Source organism: Muscardinus avellanarius (assembly GCF_963383645.1).
Source record: "Muscardinus avellanarius genome assembly, chromosome: X".
In the NCBI taxonomy this organism is placed as follows: Eukaryota; Metazoa; Chordata; class Mammalia; order Rodentia; family Gliridae; genus Muscardinus; species Muscardinus avellanarius.
The window spans coordinates 103,024,680-103,041,387 of record NC_137792.1 but is presented as its reverse complement, the minus strand read 5'-3'; the positions used below and the strand labels follow the sequence as shown (position 1 = coordinate 103,041,387).

Below are 16,708 nucleotides of genomic sequence, written 5' to 3'. Positions count from 1 at the left end.
AAATGATGAAAATGCCTCCACAAACTACCCCTTTCTAGTCTTCTTGGGCTGGTTATTGTTATGTACAAGCCAGAAGTTGGTATGAAGCCACGCATGGTGGCACACACTTGTAATCCCAGCATTCGTGAGGTGAAGACCGGAGGACCATGGTTCTCAGACAGCCTCGGCTACTTAGTGAGGCCCTTTGCAACTCAGTGAGACCCTGTTTCAAAAAAAAATTTTAAAGACTAAAAATTAGGGCTGGGTGTGTAGCTCGGAGGTACAATGTCCCTGGTTCCATCCCTGGTACCACAAAGAAGAAGAAGGAGAAAGAGAAGGAGAAGGAGAAGGAGAGGAGGAGGAGAAGGAGGAGGAGGAGGAGGAGGAGGAGGAGGAGGAGGAGGAGGAGGAGGAGGAGGAGGAGGAGGAAGAAGTTGTTGGTATGAAAGGGTCTTCTATGTCATAAAGTGAGACTGTAATGGCTAGGATCTGGAGAACAGGTGCTCTGCTTAAGTGAGTTTTTTTTTTCCCTTGTGAAGTGGATGTATGTGTGGATAGGGGAGATGGAGCCTTCTGCACTGGTGCCATTTCCTTTCCTCTTTTGAGAAGCAGCTGAGGAAGCAGGGACAGCACCAAGCCTCAGCATCTCCTTGAAATAGGAACAGTTATACAGAAATACTTGGCGTCTTGTAAAGGAGTGACAACTGCTGGTATACAGCCTCTTTTTGCAACTCTGATTTTTGGAGGTGAGAACTGGAACTCATTTCCTGATACTTAATATGCAGATGACTATTGGCCTTTAAAGACCTTCCCTTGCCTGTTTAGGTATGATCTCATCTGAATGCTGAAGTTGGGAGTGGAAAGCCTTGGATGAGCGTAATCTTCATTTATCCTCTATTCCTTCTCTGCTATGGCAATTCTTCACCTCCTAACTGAATTTTCTATCCCACAGAACACTTTCAAATCCATTAGGTCATCATCTTTTTGGCAGGTATTACTTGTGTCATATTAATAGATGAGGAAACTAAGGCTCAGAGAGCATATGATTTGCTTAAATGTAGGGGCAGAAACTGTATCCAAATCCTCCAATAGTACTTGTTTGCATTCATTGAGCATTACCATGTACCAGGAATTTGTTCAAAGTGCTTTACATGTATGTACTTATTAAACCATCATGAACAACCATATTAAACTCTGTTTTGCAAATGAAGTAACTAGATGACTGAGACTTTGAGGCTTAAACAAAAGAAAAGACAGAAAGAATATCAGGGCATTCTATCATTTTCTCTCTCTCTCTCTCTCTCTCTCTCTCTCTCTCTCTCTTTTTGGTGGTACTGGGGATGGAACCCTTTTACCTCCGGGATACACTCCCAGACCTATTTTTTAAATACTTTTTATTTGGAAACAGGGTCTCTTAAGCCAGCGAGGCTGGCTTCGAACCTGTGTGATCCTCCTGTCTCTGCCTCCCAAGCGTGGGGATTACAAGCGTGAGCCACCATGTCCGGCGGTCATTTTCTCTATTTTAATAAGAAAAGAGGAGACTGAAGGTCATTAAAGAACTTATTTCAGGTCACACAAGTGACCAGTGGATAGAACTAGGGTTGAGTCTCAGCCAACTGGCTCTAGATCCTGTGTTCCTAACCATCAATCTATATTGCTTTTAAATTTAGAGTTCTTCCTAGACTGGCTATATGAAGAGGGGAGATATAAACAGACAGACAGACAGACAGATAGACATAGATTTATTAAGGCTGCACAGGAGATTTAACATTTTAAGTTTAATTTTTAATAGATAATATTTATTTTTATTTTATTTTATTTTATTTTATTTTATTTTATTTTATTTTTGCGGGTCTGGGGATGGGGCCCAGAGGCATATGACCTCTGAGCTACAACCCCTGCCCAATTTTTTATTATTTATTTTGAAATAGCATCTCACTGAGTTGCAGAGGGCCTCACTAAAGTAGCTAAGGCTGTCTGCAAACTGCGATTCTCCTGTCTCAGCCTCCCAAATGCTGGGATTACAAGCATGCACCACCATGCCTGGCTAATAGATAATATTTAAATGTATGTTCTCTTTCCACCCATCATAGGTCGCCAGATTTAGAGCATTTTATATACATATTCTTCTAGAGTTTTAATGCAAAACTGAACATGTACAAATATATTTTATTTCCACTTTTTATTCCCAAACCATGCATTGTGCATACTATTCAGCATCGTGCTATGCTATTTTCACATAATGTATCTTTGAGATTTTTATATCAGTTCACATAGAGTTTCACCAGTCTTAGCTGGGCTTTCATGAATTTGTATAAGTCTCCATCTATCTATGGGTCTTCCACACTTCTCTCTACCAAGCTTTGGTGGTGATGCCCAGCCCTCTTGTAACAACTTCACTCAGAGTATCATTGCTGCATTGTATTGTACTTCTACAAAAAAAAAATAGAATTCCTCAAAGTCAATTTCTTACTCTCCCTCTGACACATAATCCAGCTTCTTAAAAATTCTGCAGCTACTAAATCTCTTCTATTGCAGTGTCAATTTATTCCTATCATCTGCCTTCCTACCTACCAGCCCACCTGCTTATCTATGTAATTCTTATTAACCATCTCTTACAAGCAAAAATTCATCCTTAGTTTGATAATAAGCGTGTGCCTTCTTGACTATCCAGTGGTTTATAATTTAAATGAAGCCTGTAAACACAATCTGGACATGAAGGTCAGATGGGGGTAGCTGGATAAATGAATCATGAAGCCTAAAAATGGAACTATCCAGGATATTAGGCTCAAAAATTAAACATAGGGTCTTGAGAGGAATTATGCATGAAACGATGCATGATTGGGCTCGGATGCCCCAGAAAGACCCTAAAGCCTGACAGGAAACCATTATACTTCCTCTGAAGGGGTTTTTAGACCCTTGCTGTTCTTTTCAAACCAGTCCTATCTCTACCATGAGTAGAGACAGATGGTCTGGCCCACTAGCTTGTTTGAAATAGAACTGAAATAGGCCCAAAATAAATGTGAAATAGGACTGAAATAGATCTGTGCAAAGGAACAGGAGGAAACTGCTGTTCCTTAGTATTTATTCAGACATTTATTCAGTTGTTGGCCACAGGAGGGCGGTGTAGGCAGTGTTTCCTGAGGGAAGGTCTCTAGGTGGTGGTTTAGATTGGTATCTATGCCAACAGGGAACAGAAAACTAACCAAGTCCCATGATTCTCACACCTTTAGAACCCTTTTGAAGAAGTCCTTACAAACCAAGGCCCTTGGGGATAAGGTGGGACAAAGGTTGATAGTCATAGACTACAGAAGAGAATATTTTCTATGATAGATATTGTCTACATTCTATGTTGAGTCAGCAGGCTATATTTCTTGATCTTCATTCTCTCATTCATTCCTTCATTTATTTACTTACTTAGTCATTAAACATATATTTATTGGGTGCTAAACAGTATTTCAGGTGCTGGGAATAGAGCAATGAACAGTCTTTGCCTTCATGGAGCTTAATTTTACAGATATAATAGACTAACATAGAACTATATAATAATTATATGTTACATAATATTTATTATTTAATATGTGTTTATGTAATGTATTATATAATATTCATAAAGGCTACAAAGGAAAACAGAATAAGGAGGTAGAGAGTGATGCGGTGGCATAATGTTAGATACAGTGGTCAGGAAAGGACTTTTTGGAGCAGTACTGGGGATCGAACCCAGGGACATTCTACCTCTGAGCTATACCCCAAGCCCTTCTTATTTTTATTCTGTAATGGGGTCTTTCTAAGTTGCTGAGGCTAGTCTTGAACCTGTGATCCTCCTGTCTCAGTCTCCCAAGTATTGGGATTATAGGTGTACTATTTCACTTGGCTAAGGACTCTTTGAGGAGGTAAAAACTAAACATGTAGATAGAAAAGCATCTTAAGGCAAAGTCAAATTCATAATCTTATATCTGAGTTCTCTCTAAATCTTTACCCACTTGTAATTATGCGCAACCTAATTTTCTAACTTAATCTAATAACTGACTGCCCTTTGCTTACTGGGACCATCTGGGACTCAGTCTATGCCTGCTGCACCCTCAGCAAGCTGTTAATGATTTTCAGAAAGTCAGTGGTCATGTATTTTCTCTCATATGTAGAAGCTAGATTAAAAACAGGATATAAAAGTTACTTTAGTTAAACGAGGAGAGAGGACAGTAGAATAATGAAAGGATATTTGGGGAGGGACATGGGGATGAGGAAAATGAGAATTTAGAAAGGAAACAGTTATATAAGTTATGTCCATATATGAAGGTTTCACTACCAATCTCACTAACATGTATGGGAAGGGAGGTGGGAGAAGTGGGGTGGGATATGGAGGGAAACACAGAAGTGCTGTGTGCATGGATGTTTGAATCACTTTATTTTTTTATTTTTTTTATTCTAACCTTTGTGCTACACCCCCAGCCAGACCTGTTTTATTCTTTATTTTGTTTTTTTTATTTTTAAATTTTTAATTTTTATTGGTGCATTATATTCATATTTCATATTGGGGTAAAAACTTGTGTGGATATATATGTACACATCACCCATTTAGCCCCTACCCAATTCCCATCTCACTATTATATATAGTTGTGAAGAACCAATAAAAGTATAAAACAATTAAAAATAAAAATAAAGCAATCAGTGCTTTAAGTTACAACTGAAGACAAATCTTAGCTTCCTGAGCAAGCTTTAAGAAAGAAAGTAGTTTGAAATAAAAGAGGGCTGGGAGCATTGCTTGGAGGTAGAAGGTCTCTGGGTTCAATCCTCCACACCACACAAAAAAAGAAGAAAATAAAACAAAGAAGTTAGTTTGAGATCACATAGATACCAAGAAGCAGAGGCTGGAGTTACACTGGAATATTTTAACTTTTTATCTACTGGTCTTTTCACCTTACCATGGTTTCTCAAGGCATTGTGGGAGCAAAACAGCACCTTTGAGCACCAGCCATTTTTTCCAAATATGAACTTACAGGTAACTCTTCCTGAGAGTGCACTGACAAAAAGATCAGTGTTTGGAATAAGCAAGGTGACAATTCCACTCTACTTCCCATTGTCACTCCCACCCGGAATAGCTGGGTACCTGTTCTGACTATTGTAGACTAAACAGCCACCAGCCTGGGGAAGGGACTGAAAAACATGCCACAAGTACAAAAGCTTAATGAAAGGGTTATGCTTATCTTTATGAAAAACATATGCGTGCACCTGAGCAGGTAGGTATTATTAGGAAAAATTGAGGCTTGAACCCACTATCAATGTCTTCAAACACTTAGGATTGTTGTTTACAAGGACTTGTCTTTCATTTTGGTTTTGGTTTTGCAACCATAGGGTAGTGAATTTCAGCTCAAAATGAATAATGGAAGTTTCAGAGTGAGTTTCCTATTACTGAAAATATTCCAGCAGCTGGTGGACAAAATTTATCAAAGTTAGTGGGGGAAAAGGGTGGGCTTTGAAAACAGATCTCAGTTCAAATCCTGATATCCTATATGGCAGCAGGCCAATGATGCTTACATTCTGAGCTGTATAGTTTCTTACTCTTTAAAAATAGTGATATCAATCCCCCTTTCAGACTCCTGGGGATAATTAAATAAAATAACATGTTTAAAGCCCTAGCATCACATGCGCACAAAGCATTTCCTCCTCCTCTTCCCTCTCCCGCATCATATATACTATAGAAAGAATTCCTATGTAGGAATTTTTGGAGGAGATAAACTTTTCTTCCTTTCTGAGCATGAAATTTTATGATTCATTCCGTAATCATTAATAGTTTTTTTCATGACCTGATTGTGCTTGAACATTTACTGTATGAAATTGAAACTGTATGCATCATTGACTATCTTCTCCATTAGACTATAAGCTCTCTGAGAGACTCTCTGTACTGCTTTCTTATCAGAATAAGTGCTTGTTGAATTGAACACAATTTGAAGCAGTAGAGATCACTGTGCTGAATAATTCAACTAAGCAGAATTTCTTGTCCTCATGGAGCTGATTTCTCCTCAATAGAGCTGACAGGTGTGAAGATGCATCTAGTCACATAAGTAGCCAAAACAATGACCCAACTGGATTCAATATCTGTTGAAACCACGAAGAGATGATGGGGTGGCTGAGACGAAAGCTGAATGGCAAAATAGCAAGTAGCAATGTGGAAGGGGTCAGGACAAAAAGTGGAACTTTCCAAGTGTTCCTGGGAGAAGTTGAGATTTTGAGCACTGTTTAAGACAAGAAAAGAAAATGACAGAAATTGCCTTTACCCTGAGAGAAGGCAAAGGTTTCAGACCTGGAGATCTTAGATCTGGAAGATAGGACCCTGGAGTCCATGTTAGGAGACAGAAACAGTTTATTCCTATGACCCAAGAGATAGCTTATCATACGGTATTAAAATATGAGATGTGTGTTATTTAATTGGTCTTTATATATAGCACTGTGTTTAAGAGCATAAGATCTAAAACCAAAATGTTTGGACTTGAATCTGGAATTCACAACTTACAACACGTGATCTTGTGCAAATTATTTAACTTCACTCCACTTCAGTTTTCTCATCTGTAAAATAAGGACATAATGGTATATACTTCATAGGGTCAGTATGAAGATTGAAAGAAGTAATGTTTTTGTGATACTGAGGATTGAACACATGGGCATTCTACCTCTGACTTATACTCCAGAGCTATTTTATTTTATTTTTTATTTTGAAACAGAATCTTGCTTGCCAAATTGCTAAAGCTGGACCCAAACTTGGCAATCCTCCATTTCCGTTCCCCACTTACTAAGATTAAAGGTGTGCACCACCATACCTGGCTTAGAAATAATATATTTAAAGAGCTTAGAGCACTGTCTGGTACCAAATAACCCTTTTTAAGCATTAATTATTGTTATCTGTTGAACCATCTTTGAGTTCTGCCAAGTAGTGTGAATTTGGGAGTGTTTATATTTCAGATACTATCATGGAGTGACTAGCTTCTCATCTGTGGATGTGGCAAAAATAGTGATAGCACCTGGATCAAAAAGATGGAAGAATGTTCTGCCAAGTGAGATTGTCTCAAAGATTAAGGGGCTGTTTCCAGAGGGAGGAGCATCTCTATCTTTATGGATGTTGGAGTCAAGATTAGCTAACTAGGATGTTGCAAAAAGGACTACAGGATGAAGTTGTGGTTGTGCTAGAGATTCTTTGATTCCTTGATACTTGTCAGTAGAAGATCTGGATCTGGGGTAGGGTATTGTTGTTCCAAATGTGAATGTGGAGGACGCCTAAATTTTTTTAATTGTGAGCTAAGTTGAATGGTAACCTAACTCAGAAAGCTAGACACACAGAAAGGGCTGGTATTGAATGACATTTTTTGAGTGTTAAATTTATCAAGTACTTTTCAAACACAAAAGAAAAGACAAAAAGGGTTTGGGTTCCCACTTTGCCAAAAATTAGCTTGTAATGTGTGTGTGTGTGTGTGTGTGTGTGTGTGTGTGTGTGTGTGTTGTTGTGTGTTACTAGGGATTAAACCTAGGGACATTCTACCTTCAAGCTACAACCTCCAGCACTTTTTATTTATTGATTTTATGAAGCAGGGTACCGCTGGGTTGCTGAGAATCTCACTGTATTGCTGAGGCTGTCCTTAAGCCTGCAATCCTCTTGCCTCAGTCTCCCAACTACTGTAATTCCAAGTGTGCTTCACCATGTTTGTGTAAGTGTATACTCTTACACAGATTGCTTCCCTTCTCGGGGAAACTGAAACATGAACATTAAGGTTGTCTTTGTTACCCCATAGGCCTTTCTTTTTCTGGATGAAACATATGTTTCCCTGAGTAGAAACAAGTGGATGAAAGAGATGTTTATGCATTCAGTGGATGTTAATGAAACACTTGCTAAATATCAGGTGCTGTACTGGACATCTGGAAGAAAGAAGTGAACAAGACAGGCATGATCTAGGCCCTTCTAGCTCAAGTTCAGTGTAAGATACAAATAAAACAATACTTCAATAAAATTAAGTAAGTGTTCTATGAGGGCTAAACAATGAATCCTTATGTGAGAGAACTATTATTCAGAATATTTTTGAGGGGGTGCATCAGGGAAAGCCTTCTGGAGGCAGTGGCACCTGCACTGAGCTTTGAAGTAGAGAGCTAGACAAGGACAGCAACAGTTTGCCCAGGCTTTGAGTCAAGATAGCCTGATGGATTAAATACTGTTTTCTATATAGCTAGAGAATAGAGAATTAGAGATTGGTAACAGCTGGAGACAGAGAGGCCAAAGGATATGGACAGAAGATTGTATGTCATGCTACAGAATTCGCCTTAAAGGGAGTGGGGAGCCATTGGAGGCATTTGAGCAGAGGAGAGTTAAGTCAGGTTTCAGCTGCAGAAAATAAAGCACTCTTCATCTTTTCAGCAGAAAGCATCTTAATATAGAAAATCAAGTGCTTACGAAATTGATGGAACAACTGGAAGAACAAGTTTTAAGCTGGGCCTCCAGGAATGACTCCCAGAAGATCAGAGTGGCTTCTATCTTTACTACAAGTAGGAAAGTGAAGCATCAGAGGCTCTGAAGGATTCCACTTTGTCTGTGATCTAGGAATCAGGAAGCTGCTACTGCCCTTACAATTGGCTAGAGTATCATTGTATCTGCCAGGCTCTCAGGAGGGAAAAATGGTCCCATTCTCTGGCTCTCAAAATGTACAGACCTACTTAGGAAACACTACGATTTATGTTAACACAGCCACAGAAAGCCTCCATGCCTTTATATTTTTGCTCACTAATAGAAGCAGCAGAGATATGGCTTCTGCCTTACCATCTCCTTCCAAATATTTGGTATGTGTATGAGATCCAGAAAAGCAGCTCCAAAGGAGTCTGGGAAATGTCAGTTTGTCATGGGTTTTTGCTTATTTGTTTTTAGCTTTTCAGCAATACAGGAAGTCAGACTAGAAGGAGCATGGCATGGATCCTGAGTAAACTATCCCTAGTATCCACCACTGGATTGATAAGCGCATAAATGCTTTTGAGAGAGAGAGAATTTGGGAAGGAGAGTAGAGGCTGAACGAAAGAGGATGAGCAATACAGGTAATGAATGATAGTAGACCAGAGATGATTAATGTTACTGGCAGCTGGGAAAGAGAAGAAGGGAAAAATGTGAAAGAGATTAAAGAAGAAGAGAATCAACAGGATCTGGAGATCGGTTGGCTTTTGGAGAGGTGAAGGAGAGGCAGAGTTATCTTCTGGCTAGGTCAATGTGTGGCTACTATTCCCAAGAGACAGGGAACTTGAAGAAGAAAATTTCCAAGAGTAAGGGAAAGGAGATGACTTCAGCCTGTAAGATATTCAGGAAGAGATATCCAAATAGAAGTTGGAGATTCACCTCTGGAGTCCAAGGCTATGTGAGTCATTAGCAGAGATGTAGGCAGTCTGCTTACCTGCAAGCAAGGACCTATGTCTATTTTGTTCCCCAGTGGTATCAAATAACTTTAAAAGGAAGTGTATTGGTGTGTAATGTTAGGTGGTTGTTCAAGCCCCGGGCATAGATGAGCCCATTCAAGGCAAGTGTAGAATGAGAAAAGGGATTTGAAATTAGAAGTATCTTGAGGAACCACCTTTTTTTTTCCACGTCTGGGGATGGAACCCAGGGGCATTTGATCTCTGAGCTAAACTCCTGCCCTACTTTTTATTTTTATTTTGAAACAGGGTCTCACTAAGTTGCAGAGGGTGTCACTAAGTAGCTAAGGCTGTCCACGAACAGTGATCCTCTGGTCTCAGCCTCCCGAATGCTGGAACGCTGGAATTACAAGCATGGCCCACCACACCGGGCTCAGAATCACCATATTAACAACTGGAAGAAGAAGGAAAGACAGTATAATCTAACAGGCCACATGCCCCAAGGCAAAGGAGCATTTAAAGAAAGAGGAAGGTTAGCCAAGCATGGCTGCACTTGCCTGTAATCTCAGTACTTGGGAGGCTGAGAAAGGAAGATCGCAGGTTTAAACTACAGCAACTTAGCAAGACCCTGTGTCCAAATAAAAAATAAAATAGTGCTGGGGGTGCAGTTTAGAAGTAGAATGCCGTTTGGTTCAGTCCCTAGTACCACAGAAAGAAAAAGAAAGAAAGAAAGGAAGAAAGAAAGAAAGAGAAAGAAAGAAAAAAAAGAAGAAAAGAGGGAGGGAGGGAAGGAAGGAAGAGGCAAGTATCAATGGTACTTAGCCATCATCATTCCATAGAAATCTGGAACCTCATGAATATAAACAAATGACCAAATTGTTGATAAATCTCACTGCCATATTTCCCACAATATCTGTCCAGTTTTCTTTCTTTCTTTCTTTCTTTCTTTCTTTCTTTCTTTCTTTCTTTCTTTCTTGTGGTACTGGGGATGGAACCCTTCTACCTTTAGGCTACACTCCCAGACACCTTTTTTTTATATTTTTATTTGGAAACAGGGTCTCTTAAGCCAGCGCGGCTGGCATCGAACCTGTGTGATCCTCCTGTCTGCCTCCCAAGCGCGGGGATTACAAGCGTGCGCCACCACACCGGGGCATCTTTCCAGGTTTCTATAGGATAATGATGTTTAAGCTCCATTGTAGTGGGTGGAGGGTTCAACAAATAAGAAGTAGAGAAAGAGTAAGAATAAACTTTCAAAGCAAGAAGAAAATTCTAGTTGCTCATATTACAGCATTGTTATGATAGCTAAGATCTATCTCAATATAACCTAGAAAAATGATTTCCAAACTCTTTTGACCATTACCTACTCTAAGCAGTACATTTTAAACCAGAAACGGTGGCAAATGCTTGTAATCCCAGCATTTGGGAGGCTGAGAAAGGAGGATCACGGTTCATTGACAGTCTCAACTACTTAGGTTCTTCCCAAATCAGTGAGACCTTGTTTCATAATGATGAATAAAAAATAGGGCTGGGGTGTAGCTTGGAGGTAGAATGTCCCTGGGTTCCATTTTACCTGATAACTGGCAGGTAAACCAAATATATACTAAATTTAGTTTACCTGCCATTCATCAGTTGATGAATATTTGAATTTTTCCATATTTTGCTACTATGAATTATATTCACTTAGGAAGTTTTATGTGGACATATTTTGTAACACTGTGTTTACCTTTTTGAGGAACTGCCAAACTATTTTCCAAACTATTATCCCCACCATTTTACATTCTCATCAGCTATATTTTGAGGGTTTCAATTTCCTCACAGCCTTCTTGACACTTGTTATTATCTGGCTTTTTTTACTTAAGTCATTCTAGTGGGTATAAAGTGGTATCTCGTTGCAAACAATACTATACTGAATGTCCTGCATTTGCTTTTCTTGCATTTGATTTTAATTTTCCTGATGATTAAATATGTTGAATATCTTTTTTAAACCCTTAATTGACCAAATCTTTGGATAAATGTCTATTCAGATACTTTTATACTTTTTACATTGGGTTAGATTTTTTGTATGAGTTGTAAGAGTACTTTATATGCTCTAAATACAAATCTCTTATCAGACATATTATTTGCAAATATTTTCTCCTCTTCTTTGGGCTCACCTTTCCCACTCATGATAGTGTCCTTTCAAGGACATTTTAATTTTTTTATTGTCCAGTTTATCTGTTTTTTTTCCCTTTGATTGCTTGTATTTTCATGCCATTTCTAAGAAACCAATTCATGTTCTATTTTGTTAAACTTAGCCACAATATCAGTATCACATCTAAGTAATTCCTTACTAGGTATTTGGTTTCTGATCATATTTCCAGTTATTTCATAAATGTCACAAACATGTGTGTGTATGTGCAAGTCCCAATTAACCTATTTTCTCCTGTTTATTTGTAAAGGCTTTGATGATTGGTTCTGTAGATTTTACATTATAGATTTTAATGAATCTGAATTCCTGAACATGGATTAATATAGTTTGTTTTTTTCTGTGTGTTCTATAAGTTGGTAGTTGGATCTAGAAGCCTGATCTAATTCAGGTTTTTTGTTGTTATTTTGGCAAGAATCATTCACAAGTGGTGCTATGAGCCCCAAATTATAAAGTGAGGCCTTATTTTGAATTTATTCTATCCTGTAGGGCCAAGGGAATTTTTTTACATGCATTCATCCTGAATTTCTAATAATCTAGTTAAGATGGATTACTGACTAACCTCAAATATTTTATTTTTTCAATTTTGGAAACAGGGTCTTTTAAGCCAGTATGGCTGGCTTGGAACCTGCATGATCCTCCTGTCTCCACCTCCTAAGCTCGGGGATTACAAGCATGCACCACCACGCCCGGCTCAAATATTTTTTTTTTAAATAGCAATTCTCAGCCGGGCGTGGTGGCCCACACTTATAATCCCAGTATTCAGGCGTCTGAGACAGGAGGATTGAGGTTCACAGTCAGCCTCAGCTACTTGGTGAGGCCCTTTGCAACTCAGTGAGACCCTGTTTGAAAATAAAGAATAAAAAATAGGCTGCTGGTGTAACTCGGATGTAGAATTCCCTTGGGTTCAATCTCCAGTACTGCAAAAAAAAAAAAAAAAAAAAAAAGCAATTCTCATTCTGCTTAAGAGTCCATAGTATGCTAGTAGTTATAGAACTTAATTTGTTCTCTCCCTGGGGCTAGTTCAATTTCTTGCCCTCTTCACCATTATCTATTTGTTCACTCATATAAGTCATAGAATGTAAGAACCAAAAATTCTCTGAGAAATCTTCTGTACAAGGGAGTCCTTAGTTCATGTGGACCCAGGAAGCTTTAGAAATTGTGTGTGTGTGTGTGTGTGTGTGTGTGTGTGTGTGTGTTTCTTTTTTTTCCTGAAGTGCGGGCTCTAAGGTTTCAATGAATTATCAGAAAAGCCTCCATCCTCGAGTGACAGAAAGGAGATGGAGGCCCAGAGAGGGAGTAAGTAGTTGCCCAAGGGTTATACAGCAAGCTTGAGGTATGAATGAATGCAAGTAAATCTGAAAGCTTCCTGTCTCAATTTGGGGACTTACCCCCCTCGGTCTAGACACTGGGTCACAAACACTGAGTACAATGATTACAAGTAGATTGCAAGTTCTTTATAAGTTTATCCATGGTAAGTATTTAACCCTTAGCTGGCATCTGTGGAAAAAAACATGATTAGAAAAGGACATCTGACTGGACCAGGGCATCTAGATCAGAGAAAGCCAGATAGAATTGGATTTTGGACAATTTGTAGTGTGTTCACAGCACTAGTTTGTAGCATTTTTACATCTAGTTGTGAGTTGTCTGCAAATACTTTATATTTGCAGCGACCAAAGACACCTTTGCTCTCTCCTTTGCCCAGATAATAAAGTAGTAGCCAAGGTACAAGCTTCCTCTACACCTATGTATCCCTTTTTCCCAGTCCCATTTTCTCCTCCTCATCTTTTATCCTGCATTTTCCCACTGTTCCCTTTCTTCATCATATCCCCTATTTTTCTTCTTTTTTCCCATCTTTCCTTCTTTTTCTCCTTCCTATGCCGTCCTTCCTTCCTTGCTCCCTGCCTCACTCGCTCCCCTCCATCCTCTTCGGTCAGCTCCCACTCTCTTTCCCAGTCATTTCCCTCCTCTCTTCCTGAACTACCTACACCACCCCCTCAACCCATCCCCGAATGCTCCCCCACCCCCACACCAAAATTGGCTGCTGGTGGCTCCCGTTTGTCGGAATGGAGCAAGCCAGCTCCAGGAGCCTTGGGCCCTCTGATTGGCTGCCGCGGCTAGCACGCCAGCTCATATCCCGCCCGCTAGCAGTGTATGTGCCGCTGCAGCATCTGCTATTGGCTGGTGAGCCTGTCAGCGGCTCTGACCGCGCCTCACGCAGGCGCCCGCAGTCCCTTGGTGAATAAAAAGGCAGCCTACGGGCTGAAGTGGGGGTGGGGAGAGGAGAGGGAGAGGGCCAGCGAGACAGGGCTGGAAAGAGTGGCTGGCAACTGGGAACCCCGCGAAGAGAAGCAAGGAAGCGAGCGAGCAAGCATAGGAAAGCGAGCGAACTAGATAGAATAGGGGAGACTGAGACTGACCGATAGCCAGACAGGTGGACGGACGGACGCCCAGACAGACTCAGCAGGCGCCGGAGAACCTCTGATAGGTTCCTCCTGCCTTTCCCTTTGAAAACCAGGATTTTGCTTTTTTCGTGGCGCCCGAGAGAGAATGCTGGACTCTGCCGTCTTCAGCGCAAGCTAAGATTTCTCAGCTAGGAAAGAAAGATCAGCCCAATCCTGAGAGGGGGGAAGCAAGCGCCCCTGTCCCCATCCCCCTCCCCTTCCCCCCGACAAAACTCGGGCGCCAAACCCAGCCCTTCCCTAACCATCCGACTTCCTCCTCTCCTATCTAGCATGGTGGCTGTATGGACAGTCTGACAGAACAGAGACTGACATCTCCCAATCTGCCGGCCCCCCACCTGGAACACTACAGTGTTCTGCATTGCACCATGACCCTGGATGTGCAAACTGTAGTCGTTTTTGCCGTGATTGTAGTCCTCCTGCTTGTCAATGTCATACTCATGTTTTTCCTGGGAACCCGCTGAATGGAGCCCAGCCACCTGAGCTGTCGCGAACTCTCGCTTTGATTTCATCCCGAGAGCCACCGAGAAAAAAAAAATCAAGAGAGACAGTCAGAGACAGGGAAAGAGAGGGAGAGAAAGAGCAATTCTTACTCAGGGGGGAAAACGTTTTGAGCTTCAACATGGCCTCGCTGTGATATGTATGACGTTGGTATATTATCTCTCCCTAAATCTTTTGTCATGTCTTGTCTTAAGTATGCCTGTGAGTGTAGTGGCTTATTGCTTGAGTAAAATTATTGATAAAGAATTGTTTTCTATGTAAGTGTGCATGCGTGTGTGCATTCTCATCTATGTGATGTTCATGGAGCAAGCTCTGCGTCCTTAATAGCGACTTTACTGTGTGTGGTGTCTTGTCAACTCATTTTCTTGAAAACTACCTTTAACTCCATTTGGAAATTTTAGTCAAAATTTCTCTCTTGCCGTCAGAAGTACATTTGGATTTGTTTGGGGCGGGGGTGGAGGAAAGGGTTTGTGAAAGAGCATGATGAATTTTTGGCATCTTAGGAAAGGCAGTCTTGTACTGGATGTTTAGAGGGGGGAAATTGATGCAAAAACGGGTTTAGGGAAAATGATTCTTTAGTTGCTAATGAGAAGCAAGATTTGGGAATGTGACGCGGTTGGGATGCCTTGAGCTGGCAGTTGGTAACTGTGTCCTTTGGATCTCAATTTGCTGTCCAGGGTTCACAGTTTCCAATTTGGAAGAAACCACCTTTAAAAATTCCTTAAAGAATTAAATGTCCGTTTCTTTGGATTCATGTGTCGGGGCACAAAAGTATTTTCTGATCCTTTAAATTGGCAAGAGAGGACTTTGACAAGAGATATTTGAGCTTCTTTCCTCAGAGATCGCATCTTGGGATTTGAGTATGAAAATTTTATCTGTGTCTCATCCAAAAAAACAAAAGCCAGGTTTTTTTTTTTTTACCTATCTTGAAAATAATAGTATTGGATATGTCTCCTTTGGGGTCATTTGCAATAATGTTCTCGAACTACATTTTAAATAGAACTTGACAGCACTGATGAGAAAGTGATGCTGTTATTGTTTGCTTCCTTGCGTGTTGCTTTAAGAGCAGAGGTCTAATTGAAAAATTACCATAACTGAAAGTATGTATTGTGCTAAATTAAGAGTTTTGAGCACAAAAAAGTCTAGATGTAATGGGATGAGGACTTGGGAAACATGAGGTGGAAGCAGCATTCCGATTTGAGATATGTATGCTTATTTGTATCGTATGCTAGTGGTGGTGATTATTATTATTGTTATTTTTATATTCCTTTTGAGAAAGCTCTTGGCAATGCTAAGGAAAAAACATTGTCTCTGATGCCAGTGTGCATGATACTTTTTTTTCCTTCATTGCTGATGTAGACATTCCTTCCTCATTCCATTGCTTACCTGACTTGAAATACTGCCATTTCTGGCTCATGTAGCAGTGAACCAGGGCACATACACATTCCCACAAATGCTCCCCCTTCACTCATGTGGGCAGCTGCTCATATGTGTTGTCCAAATCTGCTGGCATTATGCTGTCAAGTTCCATGTCCTGTTGTTCAGTCTCTTTGTAAATGTTTACAAAGGGAGAGGGGCTATGAAGAGGACCTTTGAAATTGTCCTGACCACAGGTCCCAGAGAGTATTATTTAATGGCGTCAGTGGAGGTTTTGAGCCTTAAAGCATGTTCTCGTTGACTCAGTGTGGGTGAGAAGCTGAGTTGTGTGCCTGTGCGTGTGGGTGTGTGGGTGTGCGTGTGTTTCTTATCTGGTTTCATGTTATATGCATGATCTGGGAAGTTTGCTGGCTTTGATTCTTATTGATTACTCTCCTTTGTGAGGACCCCTTTGGTGGAACGGAGAAATTGTTTCAATGCAAAGAAAATATAGTGAGATGTTTTGTTGTTTTAAAATGTTCCTTTCAGAGATTTTTAAAGCAAGCTTATATCTTGCCTAGGTACTTTGTTTTGAGACAGGGTTGGAGAAAGAGGACACTAACAGCTGCAGACCTTTGTTTTCTCCATTTAGTAGTGATTTGACCTTGGGGATTTTTTTCTCCTCAGTAGATTTGGGATTCCCTGTGATATTGGTATTTTGAATTGGTTGGATCGTGTGACCTCTAAGTTCTTGCATTCTGTGATTTAGGGCATCATAAGGAATTGAAGTTCGGTGGGGGGGGGCGCGAACTGGAAAGACAAGTGAAAAAGAAAATGAACTACTAACTAA

The 16,708-nt window shown here is 40.3% G+C and overlaps 2 protein-coding genes across 6 annotated transcripts in view; both read left to right on the top strand.

The window, feature by feature from the left end:
• The window catches only part of ARHGEF9 (Cdc42 guanine nucleotide exchange factor 9), a gene marked incomplete at both ends in the record, with an annotated part of 158,874 nt that overhangs the window by 14,052 nt on the left and 128,114 nt on the right, over window positions 1–16,708 (top strand). The gene's annotated exons all lie outside the window — the stretch shown is intronic.
• LOC308278526 (uncharacterized protein) lies at window positions 14,286–14,465 on the top strand (the record flags this gene model as incomplete). Its single annotated transcript, XM_080718340.1, has 1 exon — window positions 14,286–14,465. The coding sequence occupies one exon, from the start codon at window positions 14,286–14,288 to the stop codon at window positions 14,463–14,465; it is 180 nt and encodes a 59-aa protein (XP_080574466.1).